General features: G+C 40.2%; 3 protein-coding genes across 3 annotated transcripts; 2 read left to right on the top strand and 1 right to left on the bottom strand.

Annotated features, from left to right (window-relative positions):
* The first annotated feature begins 1921 nt into the window (after positions 1-1921).
* LOC144642426 (uncharacterized) lies at positions 1922-3098 on the top strand. Its single transcript, XM_078501378.1, has one exon. It carries the CDS (start codon positions 1922-1924, stop codon positions 2981-2983), a length of 1062 nt encoding a protein of 353 aa, XP_078357504.1. The 3' UTR covers positions 2984-3098.
* Positions 3099-6428: 3330 nt separating this feature from the next.
* On the bottom strand, positions 6429-10866 carry LOC144642081 (uncharacterized). The gene is made up of 2 exons (XM_078501077.1): positions 10816-10866; positions 6429-8729 (listed from the first exon to the last, which is right to left on the bottom strand). Exon 2 carries the CDS (start codon positions 8529-8531, stop codon positions 7395-7397), a length of 1137 nt encoding a protein of 378 aa, XP_078357203.1. The 5' UTR covers positions 8532-8729; positions 10816-10866; the 3' UTR covers positions 6429-7394.
* Positions 10867-12531: 1665 nt separating this feature from the next.
* Positions 12532-19526, top strand: LOC144641550 (uncharacterized). Its single transcript, XM_078500576.1, has 7 exons — positions 12532-12710; positions 13141-13259; positions 13503-13572; positions 13723-13836; positions 15243-15431; positions 16221-16331; positions 18344-19526. Exons 1-7 carry the CDS (start codon positions 12534-12536, stop codon positions 18524-18526), a joined length of 963 nt encoding a protein of 320 aa, XP_078356702.1. The 5' UTR covers positions 12532-12533; the 3' UTR covers positions 18527-19526.
* The last annotated feature ends 463 nt before the right edge of the window (positions 19527-19989 follow it).

Below are 19989 nucleotides of genomic sequence, written 5' to 3'. Positions count from 1 at the left end.
CTGTACTCGTTACCTTTGTGTTGAGCATGTGTCGTTCGTGCATGCATGCTTGGTCACTGGCCTCAACTCACGCCCGCCCCGCCGTCTCCCTCTCTCTCCGGGGGGATTTGCGGCCATGTCAGTCGGAGTGTGTCAGTTTCGCCGGCCGCAGGCGCCGTCCTGTAGGGTTTCTCTTGTTTGAGTTTGCTTTTTTACGCTACTGCGCTTCTTTTTTATTATTTATTTTATTATAATGATTGATAGGTCAAAATAGGAAGTGAAATAATAAAAACACGCTTATTATAGCCTGTTTTCTAGCGACGCAAGCACAAACGCAAGCACAATGTAGCCTGCGAGCAGGCTCTCATTCGGGGGCAACGCGAATATATTATTATTGAACTCCTCGAGCGCCGAAGCGGATCCCGCGCCGAAGGCGCGAGTGCGTGGGCGGCGGCCCCCAGAGGGAGAGCCTGCACGCAGCCATTGAATTTCAAATCCGGCCCCTCGATTGAAACTTGTTGACACTCGCTACGCTTCCGGTGTCAATATATCGATCGATGGCTCTTCAATTTGGTCGCGGGCTCGATTCGCTCGCCCGCGGCTCGCTTCGCTCGCCGACCGCGCCTTCGGCCTCGCGGATCGCGCCTTCGGCGCTCGAAGGGTTCATTTCACGTGCCCCGATGGAGCCTGCTCGCAGGCAGCACAAGTGCAATCACGCAAAGGAAAATTTTGGTCCTTCACAGCATCAAAATGAAATGCGCTTATGTTTTTGCTTGAGCCGAGCCGTTTTCACGGTGAAATAAGAGCTGTTTCCTTGCGCTTGTGCTTGCGTCGCTAGTGAAAACCAGGCTTATCGTCTTCAGTGACATGATTCCGTGGGATGTCACTAAGCTAAGTCATGATCTTTTGATTTCCTGGCAATAAAGTGATGGAATACGGAAATAAAGTGGTGTATATAATACCCTTTCCTTTGACTATATTCTCTTGATCGAGGGTCGACAAAGTGTTTTTGGCGTAAAACATCCCATTTCTTTCGATAATGGCACTAGCTTTCCCGGGACCACTTATGTACAGGGCCCGCGCAAACACGTTCTACATCGAAAAAAAAAACAACAATCAAAAAGAATTTACAATAAGTAATAATTATCCAGCCGATATAAAAGATTCGTAACTACAGTTTTCCACAATTCGAGGACGAAAATTGGCTACCACCCCGGAATTGTAGAGTGACCCAACCGATTTTAACATTAAAACCTGAAAAACACGTTGCTCATTTATAAGTTTTACAGTTTTTGTCAAATCGAATCCTGTGAGTTTCATTGAAATTTTGTCAATTTCAATTGACGTAGGCAATTCAACTAATTGGCGATAATGTGACATACATATGCTGCTAATGGAAGCTTTAAAAAAAATAAAACAACTTCATTAACAATAGAACACCAATTTAGCGAGGCCTCATTTCTGCTGATAATGGGAGCTTTTTATCGGGTTGTCATAGAAACACAAAAGCAACATAAGTTTTCGTCTTAAAACGAAATATATATAGTTGTAATTACATTACTCTTGTGACACAAGAGTACGAGATCGCGATTTAGTGATGGGTTACTCTTCAAATAATCTTTTTTAAAAGCGTAGATTTCACAAAATAACGAAATCAATTATGTTCTTAATGTAATCGAGCGGAGGTTTCTAAAACAATGTCGTTTTCCTTTGGGAGGGTCGAAAACAAGAGATGTTTTCCCATGCGAGATTAAAATGAACATGAGTTCGTTTTATGATGCTAATCCTATTAGTTTTTTCAACAACAAGAAATTCTATTGTCTCATACGGATTATGTAGTAAGGAATCTTGTTTTCGAACTAGAGGGTTACTTGCGTTTTAAGAAACTTAATGGTAGTTTGACAAATCTTGGGGAAAACTTACAAAGACTCTCGGAGTTAAAATGAACAAACTCAAGGAGGACAAGCTTTCCACTACAATGAAAGAAGCGTTGGCTCGTAACTCTGCTGTGCAAAACAAAATGAAAGCCAGCATGGGCGCCATGAGTTCCGAGCAGAAGAAAATGCTACAAAGTATGGAGAGTTACAAAGAGAAGTACGCAAAGCGACAGAGAGAGCTTCAAACCGAAAAACAACGAATGCTAAATTCTCGGCGCATGAGCGACGATGACGGCACAGGGTCAAGAAAGATTTCAGCTCCTGCTTGTATGGTAACCGTTGTTGAATATAAAGATGTATCAAGCGGTGGATTTATCACACAGGCTCAGCCAAGGGCGCAAACCACGCATCCACGCCAGCAGAGATCTATCTCGATGCCAAGCGATGGTAGATTGCCGTCACTTCATTGCGGCGAAAACGGCGGGAAATCGCCGGAGTCGGCTGTCGGCGAGAAGAACGGCGGTCTTATACTTCCCGCTATTTGGCCAAATGGAGCTAACCAAGGCAGGCAGCGCAAGCTTTCTGTGGCAAGCTTGTCTGGTCCTACGTCTACAGGTTTGATAGTTCCAGCGATGGATAATGCGCAATCCAGATCTGCTCCGAATTCGCCATGTGCACCCCGTCGTGAGTTGAACGTTCGGATTCCATCTCCGAATCCAAGAGCTCGGAGCAAGTCTCCTGGCAGGGAATTGCAGAGGACAAAGCTAGCAGCGGATCTGCAGCAAGCTTTGGCCAACACGAAGGAATTCGGCTTACAACGTCAAAATGCAATAGAGGTGGCTGAAAAAGAACCGGAGGCGAAAACCTCTTCTGAAAGTTTCGAAAAAGTTTTGGACCACCCTAAAACTAGAAAGATCTCTAGCCCCGGTACTACGTTGTCTTTTTCACATCCTCTGGAACAAGCTACTAATGGAAATAGTGAGACAACGCTGGAGGAAAGTTTGAATCAAATTCGATTTTGCCAATACCTCAGATCGCCTTCCCTACCTGAGGACGAGGAAAAATTACCCGATGAGCTGATACCAAAGGCAATGATAGTAGGCCATACAAAGTGGGTGGCCTGGTAGCAAGAGATTAGAGAACTTCATGTGGCAGAACGCCCGTGTTAAGCCAAGGAGACATTGCATAAAAGCGAATATATGTACAAAGCTTAAGGGTTGGTGTATTATCATTGACATCTAAATTCTCCTTATATACTGTGACAATGGGACTTACGAGGAGAGTAAAGAAGTTTCTTGATCAACCAGGAGATATTGACTTGATGTACCAGCAAATCTGTATTGCAGAACTAACATTAAATAACATAAACGGAAATTAGTCAGGAGAATAATTATTTCGAACCTCGGCTCGACATGAACTAAGTTGATTTAATTTAGGAAGAAGCAGAAATAGAGTGAGGTTCATGATGGTTAACGTCGATAATGAAGCTCTAAAAGGTCCGGACCCATACAAGAAATCTCACATGGTCAGAAGCAATGCTTGGTAATGCTTTCCTGCTGCAGCACAGCGTGCATGTGTACGTACCTTGGGTGCCAGCATTCTCGACTCCAGAGCTCTTTTACGCATGTGCGCTTGTCGCCGTCAGTCACGTGCAAAAGACAAGAGCTCTGGGGTCGAGAATGGAATGCCAGATGACCTTTTCATGCGCAGTTTCCTGTTTTGGAGAAAAAATCCTCTGGTACCCAGGGTACTGCGTACGCACCCTGTTCCTAAAATTGTAGTGCACAACATTGCGCGTGTTTCATAGCGTAAAATATTTTTCTGCTACTACAGCATTAAGCGCAACTATATTACCATAGTGCGTTATTGGTCTTCGATAGCTTTGCACGCAGTGGCACGTCAGATTTTGCGCGTGCCAAGTCCAGTCTGCCTTCGGGCTATCTAACACGAAGATCGGTGTTCATATCATTTTTTTTCAATTTGGAGCAAACTTACTGGCTACAATTGACTCTCCTCGACTGACTCTCCTTCTTATGGTTGTCTAATAATTGTCGCGTCAGCAATGTATCGCAAAAATGGACTAGTGTACAGAATAATTAATGGAAAAAGCAGATTTAAATTCTTAAATTGGTGCTTGATGTATAAAATATCTTTTAATTTATCTAGTAAGCATGTGGGTACTATTATAAAAAAAAGTTCGATGGAACATTTTTTCGTGGGTGGGTGGGTGGGTGGCTTAACCTTGTAGGGACCTCGTGTCCTATTGTTTCGCCACCTACTTTACAATTACCTATTCAATATTTGTTGTATTAAATCTGTAAATAAAATAATTAATAAAACATTAATTAAAACAGCCACAAAGAAACCTCAAGTCAAAATATCAAGGTCACGAAGAAAAAAAGTTAACATGCATGTGTCTATTTTTGCCACAATATTAACGAGACAGTCATTGTTATATTTTTTATTCAGTGCAAGATTAGAGTAATTTTGACAATAAAACAATCTGACTTTTTAGGCAAAAGTAAAAGTCTTGCGTTCAAGCCTAATGGCCTATCAGGCCAGAGCTTAACCCGGTTTGTATTTCTACTCCCCCCCCCCCCCAACCTAAATGGGACGCTAGTCCATCGCAGGGATAGCCCGGCATTAATACCTACCTATTTATACCTATTTATACACCTGGGTGGAGAGAGGCAATATGAGAGTGAAGTGTCTTCCCCAAGAACATAACGCAGTTACCCCGGCCCGGCCAGGGCTCGAACCCGGACCGCTCTATCCGCTCTCTCCAGCGCACTAACCAGTAAGCCACCGCGCCTCTCCAATGATCAAAGTCGGCAGATCCAAAATTAATTCTGTACCTGCTTTCCACAGAATCAAGTTAGTGTTTCGTTGAAAATCGTTTTTCTCTTTAAAATAAACAGTATACCATATATCGCAGGCGTCTTTTTGTGCACTCATTACCAAACTATCAATCTCGAGCCCAGAGTCCGCCGGCGGTCTCTGGGCTCGAGATTGCAGACATCTCACCGACCTCACTCCCAGTCTTTCCCCTTCCACCACTTGGGAAAAAGAGAGATTTTGGAAACGAGGTTGGCGTCAGCTGACGTCTCTCTGGCGGGGAGAGTTGTGCACGTGAAGAGTACGAGATTCTTCATGCTAAAACAACCTTGTGACTTAAATCGTGGTTTGCAAAATGTTAATAAGATGCATTGTCGTTATCATTAAAGGTCTCCGCACAGGTGGGGACAGCGACATGAAGCAGCGACAAAATCATGTTTGTTCACACTGAGGGGACGTTAGGCGGAGACATGTAGCAGCAACAAAATCACAATGTGCACACACGCAAGAAAATCATAGTTACTAACTATGAGAAAATGTAGTGGGGACATGTCGCAGGGACACGTCGCAGAGACATGAAGCAGCGACAAAATCATGTTTGTTCACACTGAGGGAACGTTGGGCGGAGACATGTAGCAGCAACAAAATCACAACGTGTACACACGCAAGAAAATGTAGCGGGGACATGTCCCAGGGACATGGCGCAGCGACACGTCCCCTCGTGTGTGCTGATTATTTTTGGCTCGCGCGCGCAACACGAACTTTGAGGTTGGTTTGTCCCTGTGACATGTTGCACGGAATTCAACTCGTTGAACTTCGTGCAACATGTCGCAGGGACAAAATGTTGCAGGAATTCGTGTTGCACGTGCCAAAAATTATCAGCACACACGAATGGAAGTGTCGCTGCGACATGTCCCTGGGGCATGTCCTCGCTACAGTTACTTGTGTGTGTACATATTATGATTTTGTTGCTGCTACATGTCCCCACTACACGTCCCTGCTACATGTCCCTGCTACATGTCCCTGCTACATGTCCCTGCTACATGTCCCCACTACACGTCCCTGCTACATGTCCCTGCTACATGTCCCGTCGGTGTGAACAACAGGTGATTCAGGCGCTGCTACATGTTGCTGCGATATGTCCCTGCGTCTTGTCCCAACGTGTGCGCAGACCTTTAGACACTGTGAAAGAAACATTCTTTCTACAGGTTTCCATGCACTTTTGCCGTAAACAAAGCAAATGGATCATCCTTTCTGCGTCATCAATTCTTGATTCGCCCCAGTCTCCCCAATAAAAACTGAGTTCTTTTTCTCCTCGATCTGGAAATATTAATTATTCAGTATAACTTTTAAATTATTATATTTGGTCTTTGAATAATAAGCCGTCTAAAATAACACACTCAAAATAATTCATTTCATTGGCACTTTGGAAGCATTGTTTTAAGAGGTATGCCTGACAAAAATTAACACAATGAAGGCAATAATCCGTCGGTCTGTACAATGCCGTGTATATAGAGAAGCAACCCTAGTGGCGCCACTTGTCTTTTCTAAATTCTTTTTCAACCTACCGCCTTTAATTAAAATTAAATAATCAGGCCAAACACACGGCTGTGTTTGGAAACTTCTTGTGCTCGAGTAAACAAAGTTTCGCCCCTTTATTCGGTGCACTTACATGTTAACAATATATAAATGACGGCCACTTTTTTGTAAATAAACTTTATTTTTATATCCTCTGAGACACGTACAATCACAACAATAAATTGTAATCTGTAAAGCTAACTCTAATCCCATTCAAAAGCATTGTCTGTTGCACCCCGCCCCTGGGCACTTAATCAATAAAACTATTTAAAATGTTTGCTTATCAGTTGCTTGTTTTATATGCACATGAAATAAAACTCACACGACCGACGGAAAAACATAAGGATATAATCTTATTTTGTTACATGATTTAACAAGTTTTACAAGACAGAAAGCTCATGTAACTTTTACTGCTGTATATTTCAAATGATCCCTTTACAACTCAACCAAACGATGGCTACAAACAGACTATATAATATATACCCCTTGAGACATACACTACCACAACAACCATCTGCTAACTTATAAGTCCCTTCCAAAAGCATTGTTGATTGCAGAATACTCCGCCCCCTGACCATATCTATTTTAAAACGTTTTATACAGTTTGGTTAGTAGCTACTTGTTTTTTTATCACGAGGCGAATTTTAAATGCGTAGAAAAAAAAAAAAACACATAAGTTCCTGGAAATGTTTTATCTTATATTTAACAATTAGACTACGAACCTGAGTTTTCTATGAGCGAATGTCGCTCATAAAAAACGAGGGAGAGTAGTTTATTATTTTTAGTAGAAGCTTTCAAAAGACTGAAGTCCAAAACTAACAATTTTGCGTACTTTCAAGCAAGAAATCAAGAAAAAAATTAACCTTAAAGCCTGGTTTTCACTAGCGACGCAAGGACAAGCGCAAGCACAAGCGCGATCACGCAAAAAGGACAAATTTTAATCCTTGTGCTTGTGCTTGCCGCGAGCACAAGCACAAGCATCAAAATGCAATGCGCTTGTGGTTTAGCTTGAGTCGAAGCTGTTTCCACGAAGAAATAAGAGCTGTTATCCTTGCGCTTGTGCTTGCGCTTATGCTTGCATCGTCAGTGAAAACCAGGCTTAAGTTCTTAGCGTTAGTGTTGACTTCAGTCTGTCCACGTCTTTGCCCTTAAACTAGGAAATGTTAAGAAAGCGCTTCTGTCTTGGGAGTCCTTTCGGTAAGGCGCTGTATGAACATTTTCTCGCGTTGGTGAAAGCTTGTTGTCCAGTTTATAATCCTCTTTTTGTGAATAAAGGAATAAAGAGCCTTGCAACTGATTTGTTTTAACGACTGGTTCCGCCTGAAGGTTGCTCTTTGCTGAAACTGTAATAGCAGGAGGAGTTTGTTTTCGTTTTTCTTCCATGATTTCGTACAGGTCTCTCTGTCTCTCGTTCAAAGCTCTCGTTTTTCCTGATCCACTCCCGCGGAGAACGAGATTCAGACTTTGCGCTCTGTCTCTTGCAAAAACGTGGTGTGTCGTTGATTCTCCGGGAAATGTTCTCGATGTGAAGATCTTATCGGTTGTTTTTTCTTTGATACTTGTACCCTCACTTTTTGGAACAAAATTGAGGCTCTGCGTTCTACCCCTGGCCGTCCAGTTACTGTCCAAGTTTCCTTTCGGTAGTGGAGAAGTCTCAATGTTATATCTACTAAAATATGTGGTTTTCATTCTCTTTTTGCTGTCATTATTAAGCTTCGCGTTATCTAGTAACGAATACTTCATTAAGAGCTTTTCCTTCTCTTCGGCTTTATTTGCCTTTTTTGGCGGAGTATTCGTGTTCGAAATCTTCCTTCGAAATATCAGATCCCTTCCAAGCGGTGTCTCGCCTAACACACTCGCTCCTTTCTTTACGGATATTTTTCTTTGTCTTTCTGTGGCGTTTGAAGACGAGGAAAACTTCTCGTTCTTGTCAACAGCATTGAACCCGCCACGTGCCCAATGAGGGCCGTTTGAAGACGAGACTTTTCTCTGTGGGGACCCAGAGTTCCCGCTTCGCTCTTCCATTCCATCCATTGTAACATGTATCATTGGAAGATTTGTTCGTAAAATTGTGCTGTGCTTTCGTGGAGGATTTGGCGATGATGCAAACGTTTTGTAAACAGATGTTTTACGATGATCTTGCCCGGGTTTTGCGCTGAGCGCGGCCATAAAATGTGGCGAGCTCCTCGCTACAAACGTTGATGGAATGCTTGGCACGGCTTTTAAGCCAGTTGACGCGGAGTACTTACGCATTTTCTTCATTTTTTATCCGAAAATATTCGCAAGTGTGAACTAGCTAAGTTATCGAAATTGTGCTCTTAATCCTTTCAAGTAAAATGCAGCCGATTCAGGTACTTGTTGAAAAACAGCGCGAAGTCTTGAAGCCCCTCTTCATATAATGCTAGTTTGATGACATCCCGTTATATAGTCAGTCGAGCTTGCTGAATCGACAATATAAAGCTGTGGGCGAAATTGCACAACAAGACAAAAGTTTAGTTAGTGTGTGGCTAAAGCGTCTGCGTACACTTTTGTTTCTGTGGAAACCGTACATTACAATAAAACTCTCAAGAGAATCACTAAACGCTTTCAATAATTATGCTACTGGCACGTTGGCGCATGCATTGATCTTAGATTTTAAATGTTAATTTTGCATTTTAACTCTAACACGAATTACGCTCGGGTGTTACAAACGGTTAATTGCCCGAAAGCGACCTTTTCTTCAGAAACACCCTAACTAAAATTTCAGGTTTTGAAACTTAATTGGTTCTAGATGAAAAGTAATTTTCAGTTCTATGCACCCAACAGAGGTGACGTTTGAATACTTCTGTTGTATTCAAAAGCCTTTTATTGTTTCTGTGAACTCTAGGCTTTTGTTTTGCTTTCGCGAAAACAAACTGAAGGAGCAAAATTAAATGTAAGTGGATTCAATCGGAAACGAAACTTAAGTGATTGACTAATTCATGAAGGCGAATGTAATGTTATATTTCTCAATTATTTTCTGTAGTTCTAGAGAAATCGCTTAGCGGGTCACAAATTTTTGTTATGACTTTATGGTGAATCTAGAGCGCAATTTACGCTTTCCTCACGAAATTTTCCAATTTTCTGATGCATTGTTCAAGCAATCGTTTCACAAAATACAAGAAATCTAAAACATAAACGAAAATTAATCAAAAGCAATTTTGGTCTCACGATTGAATGAGGTGCGCGCGTGCGTATCAAAGTGTCGCTTTCTGACGATTTTCGGACACCTTTGTTTCTATAAAAACTCAATCGATTTTCTTGCATAAAGGTGCTAAAACGAAAAAGTCAATTTGACGTATTTCGTACTGTGTTTTGAATTACGGTCATCGGTAAAATCAACAAGGTATTCCTTTCTAATCCACTCTAATTGAAAACGCCGTATTGCAAATGTTAATGTTTTTTTAACATTTGATTTATTTAAAACAGAAATTGTACAGAAAAGGGCCGATTTACTTGCGGCATGAAGTAACAAACGGAGATAAAGGGCAGGAAAAATTCAGCTAATGAAGGAGTATTTTTGTAATAAATGTTATTAATGGTAAACAATCAAAATAAGGAAGCTTCTCTATAATTTTGTTTAGACTGCTAGCAGCTTGTGTTTTCTTCGTTCAGCTAATCAGTAATCAGTTATTTAGTAATTATTATTAATATCTGCGGATAAGAGGGGGAAAGCTCAGAATGTTATTCAAATTAAGCTACTTTTGCAAGGAATAAACGCGGAAAGAAATAGGCCATTTCTGAGTTACCCGTGCCTCTTTCTCAAAACAAGTCTACGTGCGAAACCATTCAAATGAAATTGAGTTTGATTTGCATGAAAATGGACCTATAGATGAAACTCAGTCATTTTCATATGAATGGTTTCGCACGTAGACTCGTTTTGAAATAGAGGCAAAGGGTAACTTAGAAATGGCCCATTGTAAACACGGAGAATCTTGTGTTGCTTAGAATCGGTTTATAACTTTTTTTGTCGGAAAATGGCATTTACTTTATCACGACCTGGATTGTATAATGTAGAACAACAGCTCGAGATGCCGAACCGAGAAAACACGATCGGTAACGAGGCTTTTATGAGAACGGCAGTCGGAATAACAATGTCGAATAAATTATTGTTAATCCGAGGATCGCCTCGCAGAATTAGGTTATCATGTGCTATTACGTACTGTAATGAAGAAATACTAGAAAATTCTTAAAACAAACAAGGAAAACGTCTGATCAGAATCGAAAAATTAGCTTATTGTCAGCCGCATTGATTGCTAAACATACAATACTGCGAATTCGAACCAGATCAGTTGTACTCATACCGTTTATTCTCAGAAATCAAATAGAAGTGCTTAATTTAAGTTAGACTTCAAAAATTAGACGTCAAGTTGAAGATTAAAATCGCCTACTATTTCTATCATGAACTTGTACCGCAGTAAGCGTAGTTGAAAGCTACGAATAAATATGAAAGAATTAAATGGATGGCGTATGGCCTTCTACACGGACCAGATGAAGAAAAGAATGTATTAATGTATGAAAATATTACCTGGCAAAATTTTAGTTTCAGGTTTCGTCTTCCTCGAAAACATCAGCTTTTCATCTGTTCCAAAGTTGTTACATGTACTAATTAAAACAGCTGATTTATAGTAGAGCAATTAGCACTGCTAAATACATAACACGTGTTCTGTCTTTTCTTTATTTTCATTTCTTCCCCCGCTCGCTCGTCAATATACGTCAGAACTGAACATCCACACAAAAAATAAGTACGTCATGGGCCGGGCGCGAGGGAGACAAATGGTACCGGTACACATCGTTGTCAGTCGAGGGCAGGATGGATACGAATTTAACGCGCTTCATGCGATAGGTTTTACGCCCCCACTCTCCTCCCCTGCTCCCACCCACACGCACACACACAAAAAGAAAACTGCATAATGTTCCGTGTATCTGTAAATACCCCACTCATCCCTCGTTAGTTTTACGTCGTTATGCGTCAAACAATTTTTGCAAAGCCTGTCGTATCCCCTTTCGTAGGAGGTTTTATATTTCTCCCCTAGATAACATATGCACCCGTCCCAATGTCGACCGATAGATGTGATACCGAAGGGGGGGGGGGAGGGAGAGTCCCCCTCCGTTTCTGAAAAGATCCAAAAAAGCCCGGACAGAATAGGGTTAAAACAGGACTCTTCAGGGGGATTTATAGACAGTCATGATTTATTGCAAGAGAAACTCTCTTGCCCCCCCCCCCCCCCCTACACTTCAAGACTGCGGCTCTATAGGAAAATAGAAAAAAACGACGAGCTTTTCACAGTTCTGTTTTTTTTTTAATGTTTGGATATTGGTATTTGGATAACCTGCGATCAGGCGTTCTTTTTTTCGAAATGATAATTAGGGAGGGAGGGCATGATCTCAGGTTAGTAATTGGAACACCAGAATGATGGACGGAAGTAAAAAAAGATATCGGAAGGCACGTGATTGCAAGCCAAGAATCGAAGAAAATGCAGAGATCTGCATTTGTATTACATTATAACTTTTGCATTGATTTTTTTTGCATTGATATGAATTTCAAACATTGCTTCTGATGCCAGCAAGTGAAAGTTTCACACGGCGTTTGTGTTTTACATTCTTTTGACTTACCAATTGCATGTTTATGACTCAAAAAATCTTGAACGGATCTTCGATGCAATGTGGGGGGGGGGGGGGGGAAACAAAAGTTTTTGTGGGTATTAACTTCCATTTAAGTCATGTCTCAGTTGAAAATGTTCAATATTGTAAATCAATAACATTGTAAGAAAGTGGTGAGCCGTAGTGCATGTACGTATGTTGTCATATTGTATGTATGCATGCAATGTATTGGAAGGTTGTTTTGTAGTGTAAGTTACGCAGATTTAAAATACAAGAAAGGTTGCAAGTTTCTGGGTAGCCAATACTAAGACATCATAACATTGTAAAACGTCATCGCCTCTGCATGCATTGCGTGCCGTTTATTATTTCATCACAACAACAAGCCGGTACCTGTAAGGGTTTAAGGGATTTTAATTTCGATAGAAAAAGATTTCTGTATTTGCTTCGAAAAGCTATAGTAAAATTTGAAACCTTTTCTGGTGTGCTTTTATTGTCGTGTTCTTTCGATTGAACTTCAAATTCTTGTGAAATGCTGTACTTCACTCGGCCTTGTGATTTCCCAACTTCCGGTCAAGTCACGGGTGCGTGACGGGGTGGATCTGTGAACAGGAAATTGTCATGCAAAGCACTGTGCATTACAACATGGCGGTCAACATTTCAGGTATTCCTGTTGTGGACTTCAGTGCAATGAGCCTGAAGAACAAGCATGCTTTAAACGAAAACGATGAAGCCATTAAAGACCTTGCTGATCAGATTTATCAAGCTTTTAGTACGATTGGATTTGTCTATCTCAAGAACCATGGAATTCCACAAGAAGTGGTGAGTCTTGAGTTTTTGTCAGGTTTTGTATAGGCCGATCGGCGCGATCGGCTGGACATGTGTAAATGAATTAACGCGACCTTTTTCGTCGCTTATCGTTGTATGCTCGCAGCTCTTCGCATACCTTGACCTGTATTTTTAAAGTACAATTGACTAAATACATGAATGCCGGTGATAAACTGGTCATAAGCGAGTCTCATGACCTTTCGTGCAAAACTTACATTGATTATTAAATGACACGCAATGCATGCAGAAGCGATGACGTTTCACAAGGAGGTCAAAAATAATTTTCAAGAAATCTGTCAAAAAAATGAACGTGAATTTAAGTACCTGATGACTAAAGCGTGAAAATGTCTTGTAATAATTAAAATAGTTTATCTTACATAAAGAGTACCATAATATAAAATTAAGATTAAATTTCACGTTGCAGATTGACTCTGGTTTTGAGGTATATGACAAGTTTTTCAGCCTGAGTGCTGACGTCAAAAAGAAATATGCAAAGAAGGATGGGAAGACTCCAAATGGTTGGGATGAGCTCGAAAGAGAAAGGTGCAACTACTCCGTCATACACATGATTTTTACCGACTTACAGCCATTTTACTGTTCAATTAAGCACCAGTGAAAGAGAATACCAAAAATATTGTAAAATTTGTTAATATAATTTATGGATTTAATTTAAATGCATATGCAATGATGTACTTCTGATTCAGGATGACTATTCTTGGCATTGAGACACTGGTTGTTGGTCATGCAAGGCAAGTGTTTACTCTTTTTATTTTTTGTCATGCACAGCACTAATCCTGACAGACCTGGAGATCTCAAAGAGTCATTTGATGTTGGTGCGGTTGATGATGAAAATTTTGTAAGTTTTTTATTCTGACTCTTACTGATTCTGAGCTATACCCTCTGCACTTATTACTTGCCTACATGTACAGTGCTACTCAATACATAATGAAAAATTGTTCTTAATTTTCAAAAGTAATACTTGACAAATAACTGCTCTTATTTGCAGAACTGGCCAAATGCTGAAGTTCCAGACTTCCAAAGCTCTGTGAGTTCTATTTATAAGCATTTGGCAGACCTTGGTTTGAGGGTGCTATCTCTCATGGCTGTTGGACTTGATTTGGTAAGTCATATACCGTACCCTGATCTTAATTGTCTTGGGTGGCTTAAGTGAGGTTCATATAAGTTTACCTATGATTGTTCAGATGTAAAAAAAGTTGATTCTGGTTTCATAGTCTAGCATCATAGGTCTGCAATACATGCAAAGGGCTTCAATTACATAACTGTAACCCAAGGCTCAACATGCATTGGGGTCAGGCAGCAGCTCTTGCAAGGTCTCATCAGATGAATTATTGTTTGCTTAACCCTTTGAGAGAACAAACAACAGGAACAATTGAAGGGTTCGGTGCAAAAAGGGTGGTAGCGATTTTTGGTTTAAATTCAACATTGTCAAAACAACTTTAAATTTCCCATGTAGGTTTGTTTTCATGTGTAAAACAGTCTGTCCTGTATTTTTTTCGCTGGATTTTTTTTTTTTCATTTTCAAGAAATAACGTATGCAAAAACCGTTCTTTTTGCTGGCAGCGCCGTTTTGATGAGTAATAAACAAAAGAATCCAATAAAACAATGAAACCAGTGAAGCTTGACTGGTTCCTACGTGAAATACCTACCATATAACTAACAACTGGCAAATAACAGCGTTCCAAACATTAAGCATTCGGCAGGCGAATTGTTGCTCTGCAGGGTTTGTCATCTAAAAGCTCTGTTTGAAACAGTCATCACTTTTGCAACTGCTTTACTAGAAGACCAGTAGAATTACTAGCTTATGTGAGCTGCTACACAACTAATGCACTGTTTACCTTTAATGTTAGTCTATCCTATATTTAGTATTATTATTAATATAACAATAAATTTTGCCTCCTGGCTATTTAGCAGATCACATGTCACCAGGACCATATAACAGTCAGTTCAAATTTTATGCCAGGGAATATGTCATTTCACAAAACCCTTATATGACACAGAACTGGGTTACCTAGTCAAGTGATCAGTCTAAGCCTATTGTTAAAAAAAATTGCCTAATTGCAGGTTACTCTCTTGTAATTTTACAGATCATTTAAAATTGATTTGCAGAATGTGTAAAAACCTTTAATTTTGCAAGTCGTGACTTTTGACTGGTATACTTGCTCAAAGGAAATCGTCTTGTTTCTCTGAAACATCTAAAGATGCATCTCATCCCTATCCAATCAAACCTTGCATAGTTCTTTGTGATGATTAATATGCTAAACCTTACCTGATACTTAAATTCATGCATGAGGAGTGGACTCATAGAACAGTTTTTGCTTCAGTGTTGAAAGTAATTTTGCATCACTACATTAGGTGATTGTCTGTGTCTATTGTGACTAGCTATAGCTAGAGTGATTACTTTGTTTTTTTACAACACTCGATCGAAAATCGCTCTCTCACAGATTTACAGTGATCCATACGCACCAGACAAATTTCTTAAGGTTTTTGTTGGTGTTTTTCAAACAGAAACCTGACTCATTTGCCTATGCCTATGATAAGAGGGGTACTCTATTGGGCGGCACCCAGCTTAGATGTAACTACTACCCGATGATAACAGACATCAGTAAAGTCAAGCCAGGGCAAATACGCTGTGGGGAACATACAGATTATGGTGGAATTGCACTGCTGATTCAAGATAATGCTGGTGGACTTGAGGTTAGAATGGAAGCTCAGAGGTGACTCTTGCTAGTCCTTGATAACTAAAGACAGACTTAACATAGTTGAAACGTTCTACCATGTAATTATTGTTAAAACCACAAATAGAGGAACACAGTTTAATTAACAGGCAACTGAAACGTTATTCAATTAAAAATTAATTTCTTTTTTCATTTGAAGTGTAAAGGTTTTAGCTATTCTGAGAAAAAACATGAGGAGGGTTGCCAATTTCGGTGAAAACAGGACAGAATCTTGACAGGATATTTTTTTCTGTTACTAACTTCGCAAAGTAATTTACTGATGATTAGTACATTTGCATAATATCACGCTTTAAAGCCACCTATTTTTTTATTTTTTATTTTTAATAACTTTATTACCGTATTTATTCAATTGGACCTTGAGAATGGGCGCTTATTCGAGGATGGGTGCTTATTAAATTTTCACCATTTTTAGCAAAAAGTACGTTTATTTTGCAAGAAAACAATATATAATAGCAAAACGTGAAGATGTACCAACGCAGAATTTTAACTGTTTCGTGAAACTTTCTGTAAAATATTAAGAAAACGCGGTCTTCTGGGTAGTCCCTTAGTAGTACTTAGTCAATTTCAATCTTAATCAGTCAATAATAGTCAGTGTGCCCTCTTTCTGGGGGGTGGGGGTGGGCGCTTGTTAACTTTTCCTACCTATAGGGTTACTTTTGATCGTTCTTGTCCGTCAAATCAATATTGAACTTTTTGATTTCAAATAACTTGTTATACGAAGACAACTTTTACATTTGGTTTCATTTAGGTATCCCATGTCAGTGGAGAGTTTGTAGCTGCCACACCCATGGAAGGAACAGTGGTGGTGAACATTGGTGACCTAATGCAAAGATGGACAAGTGACAAACTCAAATCTACGGTATGTTGTGACTTAAAACACACAAAAAGGCAAAGAAACTTAGTATACTTACGTAACAACCCGAGCTTTGCTTTTTCTCGTGCAATAGAAAGGATTTTAAGCTTCATCTGGTGCGAGCAGAGCAACATCTGTCAATGTCTCTTTCCGCGCGTTATTTTGTCCTCCGCTCGACTGAGAAACGACATGAAAACCTCCATTTTTGATCTACTCGATTGATCATTACGCGTAATAGTTCAAAAGCATGCAACAACCAGTTTGGATCTCTATATTATATAGCTACGTTTATCAGTGTGCAATTTCGGAAGTCGAATCTTAGGCCCCGTCTACACTATTAAAAAAGTGCGTTTTTTGTTGATGCGTTTTCGCCTATCCAATACACTGATGCATTGCATTGCAGTCTAGAGTGGAAATATTTGAAAATGGATAGGGGGGGGGGGGGAGGCTGACATGTAAAATTGACGGGGGTGCTCGTCGTACGTTTTAGGGTGCACAATTTGTGGATTGGTACCCAAAAGTGAGATTTTTCGAAAGGTTCCGATGAGCACCCCTGTCATTTTTATATGGGAGTCCCCACGGGGGAGTGCATTGTCGACCCCCCGCCGGAAAGGAGTTTTCCTAATGGTCGCGGGTCGCGGGTCGCGGGTCGCGGGTCGCGGGTCGCGGGTCGCGGGTCGCGGGTCGCGGGTCGCGGGTTTCAAGTCGCGTGTCGCGGGTTTTAAATAAGTCGCGGGTTTTGAAAAAGTCGCGAGTTTTGATAAAAGTCGCGTGTTTTAAAGTTGCGAGTTTTCAATAGAATGCATTTATTTCTCAGTAAATTCATTCAAACAAATTTAAACCGGTTGCAAAGACGCCGGTTTTAAAATGATCGCGTTTTCTTAGGAACTACGTTACGAAGTAACGTTGCGAGTTAGACAATCAAATTGCGAACTTCGGAACAAACTTCCCAAACTTTGCCGACTGAACTTCTGAACTTCCCAAGTTTGCAAGTTGAGGAGGAACGAGACACGTTACAAAGTGGTGGCAGAAATATTTCAGCGATTCTAGCTGCTCGAGTTTCAAAATAGTTGTTTGAACAAGCACGGCGTCGGTATCAACGTTCTGACCCACAGTAATATAAGGATTACATATACCGTCCGTTGCATCACGTCCTGAAAAAAAAAAATGTTTAAATTGGGTATCAAACATTGCATGATTTGCAATCAAGCTTTTAAGTTTGAAAACAACGTTGCGCGCGAGCGATCATGAAGTTGAACCAAAGTATTCATGATTGAACGCGTACGGTTGATAAATATATTTTACTAGTATTCTGAGGCAAAAACTCTTTAAAATATTTTTAACTGGCGCAGATTTTAAAAACCCTTCTGTAGTTATGTTGACAGAAATGGTTTTGCTTCGCTAAACCATCGGAAGAAAACATGTATGTATTTGCTGTATATAAAAAGTTAAATTTGACCAAATTTCAGCCGACGTAAAATTTATTTATCGGCAGATCGCTCATGCGAAACGACGTCAGGCTCTTCAACTTCAACCAAATATTTTGTAACTCTAGCCACTGGAATCGCTGGAGCATTACCGCTGCTGCCATGTTTTCTTCACCTGAATTTCCGACATGACCATGACTTTCGAGCAACATGTCTTGTTCCTCCTCAACTTGCAAACTTGGGAAGTTTAGCCGGACCAAAGTTGGGGAGTTTGTTCCGAAGTTCGTAATTTGATTGTTTAACCCGCAAAGTAATTGGCTACTTTGTAACGTAGTTCCCAAGAAAACGAGTTTTAATTTGTTTGAATGAATTTTACTGAGAAATAAATGGTTTCTATCGAAAACTCGCAACTTTTAAAAACACGCGACTTTTTTCAAAACCCGCGACTTTTTCAAATCCCGCGACTTATTTAAAACCCGCGACACGCGACTTGAAACCCGCGACCCGCGACCCGCGACCCGCGACCATTAGGGAAACTCGCCGGAAAGATACGATTTCACTTAACATTTAGCTGCACTTTTTTTCACCTAGGTTCATCGAGTGCTGATACCTGAAAACGAAATCAAGCGGCGCTCTCCTCGCCGTTCTTTAGCGTTTTTTGTTGATCCAGATATCAGTGCGCTCATCACTTGCATGGATGGCTCGAACAAGTATCCACCAATCACATCAGGGGAATGGATGCAGTACAGACTTCAGGAGACCTATAAGTATTGACGCAAAGCGTGACATCGAGGACTGTAATTGCGTGACAGCGTTGTTCACTATTCGTGTGTTTGGGAAATTAACGCTTCATGAAATTAACGCGAATTTCAAAAATTCGCGTTAATTTTTGTTAACGTTAATTTCCGCGCCGTTAATTAAGTGGAGCGCTAATTTCTTTGACCTTAATTTCCATTATTTTGGAACCAATTTCTCGATACAGTCCAGCCGTCTTTGACAAATATGAAAAGACATTATTTCATCAGGGTGGAAATCTGCCGGATCACTAAAACTGTGAAAAGCGCTCAAGGTGATCAGTTTCCTTTGTGTTAAAGTAAACTTGCTCCTGTTGTCTCAACAAGTCTTTTTTTCCTTTTTGTTTGTCGCGTTAATTTCCTTCATTTTGAAATGTTACCCCTCTTTCGCGTTAATTTCCTTTATTGGGAAGTAATTTTTCCTTCAATTCGCGTTAATTTAAGTCGCGTTAATTTCAAATACCTTAATTAACACAAGCGTTAATTTCCTATAAAAAGGTATGAGGAGGGAGTAGTGTGAATCTGTTGCTCATTAGATTTCTGTGTGAGACCAGCAATCTTGGAACAATTTTTCAGAACCAAACCTTTATACGTATTTAGCGTCTACATTAATGTGACAAAAAATTAGTGAATATGGAAAAGTAGGGGAAAAATCAAAATTGTTTTGCATAGCATGCACGCTATTTGGGATACGAATATTTATAATTCAAAGGGGGTTAATTTGTGCCCTTGTCTTAAAGATGGCCGCCATAGAGTAATCTTTGATTGATTTTTGTTTTTATTTATGCCTTTTAGGTCTTTGATATATATATATATATTTCAAAACGAAAACGGGGGAATTGTGGGGAAAAAAGCTTATACAGACCTATACACTCAATGACTGTATCTACTAAACGTTTTTTTAAATAAATATCAGTGTTTAATACTCATTTCTTGAAAATGTATAATGACTACTAGTCTTTAACCAAAATAGAGCTAGGGGGCAACCACTACCTTTCTAGCTCGGGCCTAACTATCTCCGTTAAAAGAGGTCCGGTATAAAAACAGTGCGTTGTGGTTTTCCCTATGTCTCCTCGTGCGAAGTAATTTTCTTTCGTGCTGGCCTGCTCTTCCACTTGAGTGAATTTACGTATGGTCGTCTGCATTTAAACCGATTCCTCCTCTTACGCGAGGTTCAACTGCAGTGGCATGAAATTATGTTTAGCAAAAAAATCTAAAAACGAGAGGTTGTACAGAAATGGAACCAACACCGGGAAAGATTTGAAAGATTTGGACTTTGCCGGGTGCAGTTTTACTGGAAAAGGAGAACAAACAAAAAGACGCAAACTATGTCGCAAAAACAGTTCGTGACACTAAATACATTTTAAACAGTTTGTGCGTTCTTCTTTTTCTCTCTTTCTACTGGGCTACGTGATAACACTTAAGAGGAAATCCGCCAGGACT

Source organism: Oculina patagonica, chromosome 2 (assembly GCF_052425735.1).
Source record: "Oculina patagonica isolate OP01 chromosome 2, crgOcupat, whole genome shotgun sequence".
Taxonomy (NCBI): Eukaryota; Metazoa; Cnidaria; class Anthozoa; order Scleractinia; family Oculinidae; genus Oculina; species Oculina patagonica.
The sequence above is the reverse complement of the archived record's forward strand: the minus strand, read 5'-3'. Positions and strand labels throughout refer to the sequence as shown.

Coding starts and splice junctions, on each gene's coding strand:
- LOC144642426 (XM_078501378.1), top strand. CDS start 1,922: ATGAACAAACTCAAGGAGGACAAGCTTTCCACTACAATGAAAGAAGCG.
- LOC144642081 (XM_078501077.1), bottom strand. CDS start 8,531: ATGAAGAAAATGCGTAAGTACTCCGCGTCAACTGGCTTAAAAGCCGTG.
- LOC144641550 (XM_078500576.1), top strand. CDS start 12,534: ATGGCGGTCAACATTTCAGGTATTCCTGTTGTGGACTTCAGTGCAATG. Junction 13,573..13,722: donor CGGTTGATGATGAAAATTTT/GTAAGTTTTTTA, acceptor TCTTATTTGCAG/AACTGGCCAAATGCTGAAGT. Junction 15,432..16,220: donor ATAATGCTGGTGGACTTGAG/GTTAGAATGGAA, acceptor GGTTTCATTTAG/GTATCCCATGTCAGTGGAGA.